The following is a 14,209-nucleotide window of genomic DNA, read 5'->3' as shown; positions in this document are numbered from 1 at the left end:
TATTTACCACAGTGTGCGTCGCATTTGTGTTAAGTACACATCTGTACACCTTCCCAGTGAAAATGCATTTTCCTGAAGGGCAGGAAACACAATTTGGCACCCCGTCATCTCTCTTTGGCACCCCACGTTCATTATCTTTGTTTTAAGGCTATCAGAAGTCTGCCAACCCCCAACCCCACCCCCGCGGTGATCCAGCCCCCAGCGCTCTGAAGGAGCACTCATTAGTGAGTACTTAACTCTGGAGCTCTGTCCCTACAGCTGATTGGAGCCAGAGGAAAATTGCATTCTTCTCCTCAAGAGTTGTGAGCCAACACATACTAGCTAAATGAGGGGAATACCTTACTGGCAGACAGGAGAAGTCATGGCCAGAGCTGGTGCATATCAGAACTGGTAGATGAAGGGGAACTTGGCGTTTGGAAGCAGCAGCTGGTCTAGCGGAGGAGAACAGGGAGATGCACACACAGAGAAGCTAAGATGAGAGAGCCAGGTAGCCCAGACAGAGACAGACAGGCAGGACAGAGGATCAGACAGGAACTGCCTAATTACCTATTACTCCAGGGAGGCGTGGCATGTTCCCTTCAATAAGCCCCTCTTATAAACATAAGTGACTTTGGTAGCTTTATTTTGAATAAAACCCAAGACAAAGGCCCAGCTTAAATGTTGGTTCACTAATACTCCCTCCCTGATCCCTTCAATCTCTGAATTCAAAGCATTTTATCTGACCACTTTTTTCTGATCTCGGACCACTTCCTACCTTCTATGACACTTATGTGCCTTCCTGCCTTATCAGAATACACACTCCTTGAAGGCAGAGACAGTATGACTCATTTTTGTGTTCTCTCAACAGTGGCTAACACTGTGATAGCACAATAAGTGCCTGATAAATATTTAATGAATATTTCTGGTTAAGTTCAGAATCCATTACTAGAGGAAAATTCAGTATATATTAATCTCTCAGTGGGTATTATCCTCATTGTAGCTCTTAAATAAAAATAATCTAAATAGCATAACATAATAGTTCGATTATACATGAGCTTTTGAGAAAATAAGCATCTCCATGTCTTCCAGTATTTTTCCTCCAAGTTTGATGTGGCAACTTATACAAATAATAGCATCTTATATAGGAGGGAGTAGATTAATGTTAATAAGTACACAGCCAAGAAAGATGCTTAGGAAACATTAGAAGTCAGGCTCTCACTGAGACTAAGAGGGCCCATCCGCCTGGTCCAGATACCTACTCTTCTGGCCATAGAAACAATGCTTTATCTTTAAAGCTAATGTCATCAGTACATAAACTTTTTTTAAAAAGAGAGATGAAACAATTCTAAATATTAACAGCCAGGAGAACAGAAAAGTAGAAATAATCTTAGATCCATACTAGAAGGCTATTGCTAGTAGCTTAAAACTTGCTTACCATCAGAACAGTGTTATTCTAAATTTTAAAAATCTAAAAACTACCCTGTCTCTCTCCTCCCACAAACTGGAAATATATTAATCTCAGATAAGATGACATTTCAGTTGTCAAATAACACAAAGCAAGAAAAAAAAACACTGATGATATTAAGAAAGCCAAGAAAATGTAGTTATATACTCAGAAATAGAAAAATATTTAAGACATATGTCGTCAGAGTCCTACTGAAATTTCCCCCTACTCCCCAATATTAAGAGCAAATAGGGGAACCCTCAAAGTCTCTTTTGCAAACAAGGGATTAATGCCAAAAGTCTTATTTACACTCAACTAAATTTGAAAAGACCAAGGATATTTCAAGAACACAAAATCGAATGTGGCTAGGAAAACGCTGAAAACAGTTAATGGTCAGGGTAACAGGAACTATTACTAATTCAGAAAATAATGTGCCTACGGTTCTTTCTAATCTTTCAACTTTTGAAATCAATTTTTAAGTAAATTCTCAAGCATATGTCTTTTTGAAAAATTATATATAACACAATTATATAGTGTTACTAAAAGGGCATTTTAAGCATAAGTCAGAAGCCAATAAATAACATTCATTTTAGTCAATTTACAGCTCTGCAAATGAGATGAGCAACACATCTGCACAGAAATGATGAGGCCTGACGGAGGCAAGATAAAGAACTTGCCTTCCCGACTTATCCACAAACAAGAGTGACTAGATTAGACAATTACTGAAGATGAGTGATAGGTACATGGGGCATTCAGTATACGATGCTTTCTACTTTATATATGCTTGAAATTTTGAATTAAAAGTAAAAAACTAGCCAAGCGTTGTCTCTAAATTTACACTGCGTGCAAAAAAAATACAACACAAAAATAAAAACAAACCAAGATGCATGATTGCAGCTGGCACTTATAAACGTATACATAAAATGAAGAATCGAAGACTCTATAGCAAAAACGGTATAGAGGTGGCCTAATCACGGGATATTTTCATCCGAAAGCTTTTACATACCAATATCTTTTTTTCAGAAAACATAGCCAAGAGGAGAGTAAGGAAAACATAATAATGAGGGTTTACTGTATGCTGGAGTGATTGCAAATGTTTTAGGTGTAGCAAGTCACGTAATCCTCTATCAGTTAGCAATCGCTGCATTTCACAGAAAATGGAGACTGAAGGAGCTAGAATATAGAGAAAGTAGATGCCACTTCTGAGCACAAGGGACTTATATCAATTACAACTTTTAAACGACTTATACTCCAGTATATAAACCAAAAAAAGAGTATGTTCTAGACAACACGTTTCTGTTTCTGAATTAAAATGACAAATTTTCTCCCTTAAAATTTTCTCTACTACAAAGAAAAATTCTATCAAACTGTTTTCCACATAAATCCTTTTAATAGTCAGGGATATCGAAAACGGAGTAACTAATTTAATTGAGAAAGAGAACGAGAAAACGACCAAAAACGTCCTCTGCTTACAATTTCATCAGCACGCAGCTGACGAAACGCTACTGCAATAATGGGAACGTGAGCGGGGCTGTCTATGCTGGCACAACCACAGCCTTCTGGGAAAGCAAGGGATGCGAAATGCTGCAGGGCATTTGCTTGTTTCCCAATAATTTGGCCCAAGTCCGCTTCTCACACTGTGCATAAATATATGGTTATATATATATATTTATACTCAGAGTTGGGAAATACTGTCCGAGAACCTTGCTCAATGTCAGTCTTACTCCAAAGTGCTGAATTGTAAAAACAAATTGGGGGGTAGGGCGCCCACCATAATAAATAAGACAGGACATAAATGTGAAAACACAAATAGATGTGCACACATATAACCTAGATTCTCACTCTCTGTCAATTTATGGCCAAGTTTCTTAATGGTAAAATATCCAAACTCTACAATTTTTTTTCTAAGTATACCTCGACAAAGCAAAAAAGAAAAAAGGAAATACGCTACAGGGAAAAAAATTTTAACAAGTAAAATGTCAAATATAAAAGTCTATAGTAGTACTTCAAATATGTAATAATTGAGTATGCATTTAGGAACAAAATAGACAATAACAAGGAGAAATGCCGAATCAAACATTAATTTGATTAAATGATAATTGTATGAAAAAAAATCCAAATTGATTTCATCTCTTAACTCTAAATTCTATGATTTCTGCAAGCAGTGCCTATATTTATACAGGGCATTAATGCACAAAATATATTACATTCTCCTTTATACATAGCCAGGTACCTTCATTCGAAAATGGTTTCACCTAATAGGAAATTTTGGATCTTTCCCCAAACCACAATGTATATGTGCCTGTAATTTGTGAGTCAATTTTAAACCTACAAAGGTGGACTGCACACATAGCAAAATCATAATGGCCAAGAAAGTGTCCCACAGCGTCTGCCACAGCACTGTGTGTCCAATATACCCTCCAAGTTGGTTAGATTAAAAGGATCACATGCATTGTTTGTTCCTAAAATTAAGTTTAATTCCATATTACTGTGGAATGAAAACAACAAGGCTGAGAACCAATTCCTGTCTGGAAATGCCACGTTTGGTTACATATTTTAGAGTAGAAAGTTGGGCAAAGGAAATGGCTTTGTCGTCTGCCTCCTTGAACAGGCTGTTTTTGTTTTGTTCAGGCGCTGATGTGCTTTGTTCGGTGATCCTGTTAATTCATAGACAGAACAACTGTTCATTTACAGCAAGAAAGTTAAAGAAACAGAAAACACACTGTTCTCTGTGGAAAAGAAAACGCTTAGGAAAAGACTAATGTACCCATTATCCAGTAGAGGAGATGATACACTAAGGCACACTCACCTGTCTAACTTTCCCAGCTGGAAATCTGCCAGTGCTCTGGGCTTAACCTGTCCAAAGCTCCCTCCAGAGACGTGCTCTGCAGTGTGACTTAGCAAGAGCCACGGACACCTGATCCAAGTCCCTACCTCACACCAGGTGCTCTGAATGTTAGGGATACAAAGGGCAGCAAGGGCTGTGTTTTCAGTTCTCTTCTTGAAAGAGGAGAAGGAAAGGTGCTGAGACTCATACAATTTCTCATTTAATGTGACTATATTTAACTTTTACAATACACACCTGTGTGTTGTTATCGTAAGGGGAGATGCGCTAAGATTGGTGAGGCAGCTCTCCTGGGTTGGTTAGGTGTCAGAGCAAAGGCTGGATTTGAATTCCGCCTTCACCGCATTTGACCCCAAAGGCTCCCTTATCACAGCATCTTGCACACAATGAGGCAGATAAGCTGCATGATCTTGCACATCCCTTTTCACACTAACATCTTGAGATCTGAATTCCTTTCTCTCCCCAATCCAACCCACCCTTGGATAGGGGCTAATACTTCTAAAAGTCTCTTGCCCAGAAAACACAACCTCATGGCTCTTTCTTATCTGCAAAATCAGACTCTAAGTACCCAGATTTACAATCAAGTCACTCTACTTTACAGCCTCATTCCACCTTTTCACTTTTCTAAATTCTCTTTCAATTCATCAAATTGTATATTTATATCAGCTTCTTATGAGCTAAGAGTGGCGTGTCACCACCACTCAGCAACACATGACACAAAAGCCTCTCCTGAACACACTCATAAATATCTGCTAAATTTGCTTGAATCAAGTTTGGGAAGGAACAAGATTCTTTAGCTGAAAAATCAAAATACACTTCCAAATTTTTTTTCTCCCATCCCAAAGACTTTAGTTTAAATAAAACCATGTTTTGTTTTGTTTTGTTTTTAAATTTCATTCATGAGGACAAAAAAATCTAAAAATTCTCATTTTTGTTCTTAGGCTTTAATGTTTCGAGAGGAATATTATCCTAGTTTTATTCTATTTATATTTATAAAGCTTCTGATTCCTTAGGCCAATGCTTGAGTATTATAACAGTTCATTAAGGCAAATGGCCACTTTAGGCTGTTAAATGATGAATAATTTACATAGTTACTTTCAAGTTGTTTCTGTGATGGCAGCACTTTCTGCATCTAGTATAGAACGGAGGAAAGAAACTGTTTTCTATTAAAAGACCACAGAGGAAAATAATAATTGAGGGAATGTCTATTGTGGTCATCTATGATTGCACGAAAACTAACCCAAAACTTAGTGGCTTCAGACCATAAACATTTATTTCACACAGTTATGTTGGCTTAGGAATCAGGAAGTAGTTTAGCTCAGGGATCCTGACTCTCACCAGGGTGCATTGAAGATGTCAGCCATGGTCACATGAAGGCTTGACTAGGTCACAGGATCCACTCCCAAGTGGTTCATTCACATGCCTGTCAAGCTAGTGCTGGCTGCTGGCCGGAGGCTTCAGTCCTCACCACATGCACATCTCCACAATGCTCTCTGAGTGTCCTCAAGGCATGGCGGCTGGCTTCCGCCATGGTAAAAGTAGGCAAGGTAGAAGTCACATGCCTTTTATGACCTAGCCTCAAAACTCACAAACACCCTCTCTGTAATATCTTACTGGTTAGACACGTCGGCCCTGCACAATGTGAAAGGAGAACACATGTGGGCATCAGTATGGGGCAGGAATCATTGGGAGCCATCTGGAAAGCTAGCTACTGCGTTGTCATTTAGAATTTCTCATAGTTCTGTGGGTTGACCGGGCAATTCTTCTGCACATGGTGCTGTCAGCTAGAGAACTGCAAGGAAGGCTGCAAGGTCCAACCTGGCCTTGCCTACGTGGCTGGTGCGGGCAGCTGGCTGAGAGCTCAGGTAGGCTAGTGACTGAGCCTCCGTGCTCTTCCACCTGGACTTCGCCACATGCCTGCCTTCCCAGAGCACAACGGAGAAACATCTTTGCCTTCTTAAGGCTCAGACCCAGGACTGAACCAGTGTCACCTCCACTCCATTCTACCGGTTAAAGCAAGTCTCAAGTCCAACCAAGATTCCAGGGAGGGTGTACCTCCTGGAAAGCATAATTCATCAACAACCAGCAACGGAACGTATTATAACAGTGTCAAATAAAGAATAATTTTCATTATTCTTTATTTGCTTAATGCATTTAGAAAGCAAACTTAGTGATTATTAATATATTTAACTGAGTATTAAAAGTCACGTATATGTTTGTCACTCTACTATTGAGTGCATATCACAGCACTCGAACCAGGTAAAAAGAAACTGAGGGCAAATCTGGACACTGGGCCAACATTCCTCAACTCTTGTCTGAAGATCTCTTCAGAATTCCAATATGGAAAGAAACAGTCCCTGCAAAAGGAAACCACAAACTCCATTTGAGGGGAGGCTCTCTCAGTGTAGAGGGAGGCAGAGCCTTGCTAATACTGTTCCAACCCCCAGGCCAATAACAAGCTGTCCACAAGCGGTCAGTAAATGAATGACTACTAGCTCAAATAAAATCCTTTGTAAGGCATGAGATCCAGAAACAGTTATTCTCAGTAACACCTTGGATCTATAATCCCTTTGCCCGCAGAAACCATGGTAAGTCCTAGTCTTAGCTCAGGCATTCTTAACAAATTACCATAAACTGGAGAGCTTTAACAACAGAAATTTATTTTCTCACAGTCCTGGAGCATGGAAGTCTGAGATCTGGGTGCCAGCATGGTCAGGTTCTGGTGAGGGCTCTATTCCTATCTTGGAGACTGCTGACTTCTCTCCAAGACCTGACCTTACCCCACTGAATGAGCAGGGAGAGAGATTAAACTCTCTGCAAGCTCTCCTGTGTCTCCTCTTACAAGGACGCTAATCCCATCATGAGAGGCCCGCCTTCATGACCTCATCTAACCCTAACTACCTCCCAAAGGCCCCACCTCCACATAGCATCGCATTGGAGGTTACAGCTTCAATATATGAATGTGGGGTGGGGGTGGCACAAGCATGCAGTCCATAGCAGTCCTCAATACATATTTGATGAAGGAATGAAAGAAAATCCTCAAATGGTGCTGACTATGCTAATAAAAGAAAAATACAAAGAAAGGCAAATATTTGAATGATGCCTGGGCAGAAGCATTAACTATTATGACTGGAAAGAGGAAGGACCATATGGGCATTTAGAATTTGGAGGATTGCGATAAAATGCAGATTAAACAAATCATTGATTTAAACCATAAGTTTCAAGCTATCTTCCCCATTAGATGTTACAAGGGCTTATAAACCAGGAATAAAGGTAAAAGACTCAATTTTTACTTTTTCTTCCTAATTTTGCCCTTGAACCACAATAGGACAGAAAAATCAGGGGGCAAAAATGACAATATTCATAATGAAAACAAACAAAACCAACAGCCAGAAATACAAACAGAGAAGAACATTAGACTACAAAGAAGACAGACTAGATAATTCATCAAAATAATAATATTTGACACATCATATTTAAGCTAAGCATCAGCAGATACAATGTGCAGCTTATATGAGGCAATCCTTTGAAAAAACAAATTTAACAAGTGAGTTACACTGGTTAGCAAAAGGTCAAAATGAGGTCACGGTCATGAGTTCGGTTGGTTTCTTCCTGTCCCAGGTCCACAGATTGCTAACAGCTGCCCCTCTCAGCCAGCTGTCTCTAAAACATCTGTGCTTTCGTCACAAGAGGGACTGAGTGAGCACAAAGAGAAAAAAAATTATTCACCACTATTAGGAGAAAAATAATCAGTAAATGAGTAACACTGTAAATGGAAACTAATAGTAATAGTTTCTGCATGTTTAAAAAAAAGGATTTGCAAAATGATAGATGACAGAATGCAGTGGATAAATATCTTCATGGTGCTAAACAAAAATGCCCATCAACTTGAAATTCTATACCTAATTAAGCCACTGTTCAATAAGAACAACTACTTCTGGAAATAAGGTGACAGACATCCAAATAAATAAAAAGAGAGATCAAGATAAATAATATAGGAAGAGAGATGCTTTGGTTAAAGAACTGGCTGTAAACAACGAATCCACTTAAAGAAAGAACTTAGAACAAAGGGAATTATGCCAAGAGAACAGATTGTAATATTACAATATTGAATATATAAAAGTGGGAGCATTTGAGACCTTGCTTCCTGGCAATGGTAGTCAGTATAGCTCAAATAAACACACGTTTGGATGTAAAACAAAAAAAAAGAAAAAAAATACAAAAGTAATATAACTTAAGAAACCTGTGAGGAGGTAGAAAAATCACGAATATTATTTCCTGTAGCTTTCTTAGCAAAAAAAATCAATCAATACTGTCTAAAATAAAAACATGGAGTTAAAAAACAAAAGAATAAAGGAAAATAAACATTTTCCACAATACAAAAATATTCAATCCTACAAACAGAAATTATTCATTATTTCTGATTATAAAGGAAAAATATCAGAATGCCTACAAAGTAGGAAGTGGCAGGAAGACCCTAAACTATCAATAAAGAATGTTTTAGGTAGTTTAGGATCACCATTCAATAGAAAATAGCAAATGCTGTTTAAAAATTCTGAGTAAACATCTCTTCCTGCCTCCATACTTTCCTCAAAGCCAGTTAAATGCAGGATGCACTACAAATTCCCTCAGCTACATATTCTCCAACCTATAAAACCTTTCCAATCCACAGTGTGTTTCTAAGCCCTGTGTTGGACGGTGGTTATATTTCTATTTTGCCCTATGTCACTTTTATCCTTTTTTTGTCAAGAGCCCCTCTCTTCATACCGTGTTGCTCAGGTCTGGCCATCGAACAGGCCACACACCCATATGGCCATCGCAGGCTAGTGCCAGTTCTGAGTCCTTGTGCCCAAGGTAGATGTGTGACAAAAAGCAGGGCCACCCAGAATACCTCCTTGGAATTACAAAGCGCACTGGCAGAATGAACTTGGGAAGCCAAACTGGGACAATATACTCCTGGAGCTACTGGCTGCCACCTTTCCTGGCCTCCGAGAGAAAGCCCATCTTCGCAGGAGAAAGTGAGGCGAACATAAAGGATCAGCAGAAATGAGAGAGACCCCAATAGAGAAATTCCAGGCAGCACAGAATCTCGATTCCAAAATTTGAAGACCCAGTTTCTGGATCCCTTTTTAAAAATTCTGTAAGCTACCCTCACTCCAAGATCCTTCTCATCGGTGGGAGCAAATATTCTCCCTGTGTAAGATGTTGAGTGGGATTCCATCACCTGGCAACAGAAACTGGCTAATTAACCCACCTTTACTACTTCCTCATCTTTTCTTCTAAGACTCAGCCAATCACTTATCCACTGGACCCTATGCATACCTGAGCCTAGTTTTCTTATAATTGACATCTACCCTTCCCAGTTTAGCTTAAACGTCCTTTAGCTTAAGTTCCTTCCCTTTAAAAAAAAAACAAAGACACAACAATAAACAAAGCCTTTCCCTTTTCCTTGACTTGCCCTCAAGCAATTGGCCTCCAGTCTACCCTCAGAGAATCCACAGACTTCTTCACCATCCATTCTTATCATTCTTCCTGTAACCTACTGCAATCTGACTTCTATTCCATTTAAACTGCTATCCCAAAGATCAACTATGGCCTTTTATTTGCCAACTTAGAAGAATGTTTTGTTATATATATATAAAAAAAAAATTATCCAAAACTTAGAAATGGGAGAAAGGGATTACTGGTTGTCCTAGCAACGAAAAATGCAGGTATTGTCTTCCAGAGCCTGGGAGAAGTAGCGGAATGTTACCACAGAATGTGTTCTTCTGATCTTTCAGGCTACCACTAAGCTATTTTATGACTCTGTAGGGGCAGATATTGTAGAAACAGAGAGCAATGCAAGTGTTTTCTGCCCCATGCAATACAAAGCAAACAACTCCTATTCATAGCTACATAGATAAAGTTTGTTGGGAAAAGAATGTAAATCTCTCCAGGTCAAACTGGACTAGTTATAACATCTTACAAGTTACCGCATTAATTAATGGATTGAGTAAAATCTTTCATGTGTGTTCATTTTGCAAGAGTCATGATTTTGCCTTGTCAAAAGCTATACTTCAGCTACTTTCAGTGTGCATCACACTTGAATTCTCATCACCTCCCACACGGAGAAATCAGCCTGGCTTGACTTCCAGCACGTAACATTTCCTAGTTCTGATCCTAAGTCTCTGGCCACTGCCCCTCCTCCGAGAGCAGTCTCCTTGTTCCTCTTAAATGTTGCAATTCCCCAAGGTTCTTTCTCAGAATTCTTCTCCAAAGGCATCATGAGGATAAAAGGCCAGGTAGCTGGCACTTTTGTTAATGTTCAATAAAAGTTAGTTGGTAGTAGCATCATCACCACTGTCACCATGTGCCATCATTACATCGTCAGTTTTTACATGGCTAAAAGTATCTTACAAGCCTTTCTCTCCCTTCAGACCCTCTTTTAGGAAAAGGCCCTGTGTTCTACTCATCACTGCATCCTTAGCACCCAGGGATATATATGTTTCAGGAAGAAAGAAGCATTAGGCTCTAGGAAGGTATTCACATAATCAGCTTGAATTAAAATATTTTTAATTAAAGATGTATTAAAAAAGGACTCATGCAAACAGGACTCCCAGCCACCAGCAAAGTTCTGGTGCGAGATGGGGGGGAGGGGCACTCTTCACCTTCCCTCTCCCACTTGTCTGATCATAGGATCTTAGACTAAAATATAGCCCGGGCTCACTGGTGGCATGAGGTAGAGAGGCAAAGATGCACTGTTTAATGGAAATAAAATTTAATTTTACAATGCCTATATAATTTTAAATTCCATAGCAGTCACATTAAAAGTAAAAAGAAACAGGTGAAATTCATTTTAACATACATATTTACAATTTAGTAACATATATGCCCTTTATAACAGTACATTTTACATCGAAATATTATTTCGATATAAAATCAATATAAAATTGTGACACTTTACATTCTTCTTTCATGTTAATCTTTGAAATATGATATCTTACACTTACAGCACACATCAGTTTGTATTATCCACATTTCAAGTTCTCGATGGCCACATGTGGCTAGCAGTTACTGTACTAGACATAGACAGCACAGGAATAGAGGATCCTGCAGGGTAAGCCCTGATGGAAATGAGGGACTAGATATGGGGAGAGAGTGACAAAGCAAGAGGGCGGGTGACTTTTTGAAATGCAAATCTATAGTCATTCCGGGTCTTTGAAAAAAATAAATAAGTACCTTTCAATAACTTCCTGTTGTTATGGAATAAATACCAAATTCATTGACAGGGTTCATAAGTCCTGATACTCTGGGCCTTTCTTACTTCTCCAGTCTAATGGTTGTCTAATCCATCTGAACACCCTGGCCTGTGTGCATCTTTCTACAAGACTTCTGAGGGTGATAAGCCGAGAAGAGGCAGATAATACCAGAATTGAAAGACAAAGGAGAAACAACCTCCCTCCTAACCCATAGCCACCAGCAATATGGCAAAGTCAGGGACAGAGAAGAATCTCTCTGTGGCTTAGCCCTGAGACAACCAGACTAAAACAGGAAGTGAAGTGTACCCAGGCATTGGTGGGCTCCCTAAGTGCAGTGGGAGTCAGGGTCAAGAAGGGTAATTTTCATAGGGTCATCATGCAAATGCAAAAACATTAGGCTTTTCCAGAGTAAAACAAAGAGAGGAAGAACTTGGATGCAAAATCTGACACACACATCAAAAGAGACATTTTACAGAAACAGGTGATGTGGTCAAGGTCATTAACTAAATTTGAGTTCTAGCCCTTTTAAAAAGATTTTTTACTTAACATTCAGAATGCATAATCTGTATGTATATCCAGAAAAGTGAAATAGTATCAAAAAGCATGCATATGATTTCAATTTATCAAACTCATAATTTATTTATAAAATTGTTCTAGAGGAACTCTTCAGTAGAATGCAAATATTATTTCCAAAGAGTATAATTTAGAAATGTCATAAATGGGCAAAAGTGAATTATTAAAACTTATTTAATAAATAAGCAGGCAGAGTATTTTTTAAAAGATATTAAATATCATTTAAATAGTAGTGATTTCTACTTAAGTATAGAGAATTATCTTTTCACATCAGATTCATACTCCTTCGAGGTGAAAATCACTTGATATGTATGTAATATATATTGTGACAATGTAGATGCTTTTTTGTTTCTCAAAATATAAAAGTTAATATTTAGAGATTGTCCTTTCTTAGCGAGCTACCAGAAAAAATTATATATACATATGTGTGTGGATGTGTTTATAAATAATCCATTACACACTCATTTTGGATCCAAGAAAGCTAAAGGAAATTTTCTAGTACATAAAAGATTACAATTAAAAAAAAAAATGTTGCCAACCTATCTTTCATTTTTATGGAAAGTAAAGAATTTTGCTTTTCCAAAATGCATAAGACTAATTCCTTTAAATGTTCTTAAAACACAAATAGCCACATGTCCTAGAACAAGTATCTAGTGAGTGAAGGAGAAAATGCCTGAGACTCCAGTTATTTTAAACTGAATTAATAAGGAAAGAATCCCCTGTACAATAACAGCAGGAAACTAGAAAAAATGATGAAGGTTTTTATGAATGAAGAGGGCATGATTTCCAGCATATAAAAGTCAAAAAAGCAAAGTGCAGAACAGTGCTTATAGAAAAAATATTGTCTTTTGCAAGAAGGATAAATAAGGAACAATGAAAATGTTTATGAACAGAGGATGGGTGGTGAGGCTTCTGAGTATAACTTTTTAGAGTTTCAACGTTTTAACAAGTAAACATTGCACATTTTCAAAAAGTAAAATGAGAGGAAAACTTGAACTGAATACAAACAGAAATCATTGGACTAAAATATATCAAATTGGTAACATAAACAGGAAAAAACTTAATTCCAGTCACTTTTAAACACAATACTTTGTATGTAAAGCCATAGCGGAAAATATTCTAAAGATAAAAGGAAGTGTCAAGATATTTTCTATTTTACTCAGTTGGTTTATTTATGGTCGTAATATGATATAATTTAAAAAAAAACATTTATTCATACAGTAAAGCAAGTAAATATGTTAATGGTACAGTGAATCACTAGGGAAAAAAGATTTTCACTGCAAGATAAAATACAAATATGTAAATAGTTAAAAAAAATAAATAAATAAAAGCATGTTATCCAACGTGGACCACTGGCCGGGGCTTACCTCCTGGCAGTACTGCAGGATGCCCTCCTTGGTGCCAATGCAGGTTTTGGTCCCTGATGGATCTGACTCCCACTTGCCATTCTGTACATTCATGTGCATGTTCAGTTTGCCACAGAACATGGCAACCTGGGGTTCCGCAAGCAGGCCAGCATTGCCATCAGTGGGCACCTGAAAAAGTAAGTTTCAGTTAGTTACAGAAATCCATAGTTCCAGGGTAGAGGTTGGGGGAAGAGCTGTAAAGAGGAATACAGATGCAGACGGCAATATTAAAAAATAGTTCTATTGTTGCTAATTCTCAATTATGACTTAGCCTTGCCTTCAGCATTCCTTTAAGTATTAGGTATGCTACGTACATGTCCAACCACCTATAATAATGCTTTTTTTAAATGTCAAAATGGAGACATTAGCAATATTGAGAGGAATGTATTCATTGAAAAGCTTATACATTTCCCCACAGCAGATTTTATGGTGCCTACCAAAAGGTTTTGACAATAAATAAGATGTTTTTCTGAGATAAATATAATCACTCTGGAGGAAACCACATTCTCATAATAACCTCCAACTCACTCACTCAAAGAACAAGCCCAAGTTCAGCGTAAAGACCAGGTCTGGGGGTCATGCTCTCTGTCACCTCCTAGAGCTGAGGAGGTATTAATATGCGTTACTAGTTAGCAAGTGACTATATTATAATTTTTGAACAGAAAAACCACTGTAGAATTTACCATGCCCAAATGTGACTGAATACGTTGGCCGTGCATCGGTT

At 38.1% G+C, this 14,209-nt stretch overlaps 1 protein-coding gene across 6 annotated transcripts in view; it reads right to left on the bottom strand.

Moving 5' to 3' along the window:
* APP (amyloid beta precursor protein) overlaps positions 1 to 14,209 on the bottom strand; it is a 251,592-nt gene that overhangs the window by 185,292 nt on the left and 52,091 nt on the right. For all 6 annotated transcript variants that reach the window (XM_011358209.2, XM_023529517.1, XM_011358210.2 and 3 more), the window contains exon 2: positions 13,447 to 13,614. In XM_011358209.2, the coding sequence (XP_011356511.1) occupies positions 13,447 to 13,614 (168 nt within the window). The remainder of the gene's footprint in view (positions 1 to 13,446; positions 13,615 to 14,209) is intronic.

The sequence above is a fragment of the Pteropus vampyrus genome, unplaced genomic scaffold (assembly GCF_000151845.1).
Source record: "Pteropus vampyrus isolate Shadow unplaced genomic scaffold, Pvam_2.0 Scaffold38, whole genome shotgun sequence".
Taxonomy (NCBI): Eukaryota; Metazoa; Chordata; class Mammalia; order Chiroptera; family Pteropodidae; genus Pteropus; species Pteropus vampyrus.
Note: the sequence above shows the minus strand (reverse complement) of the source record. Positions and strands in the feature narration are given on the sequence as shown.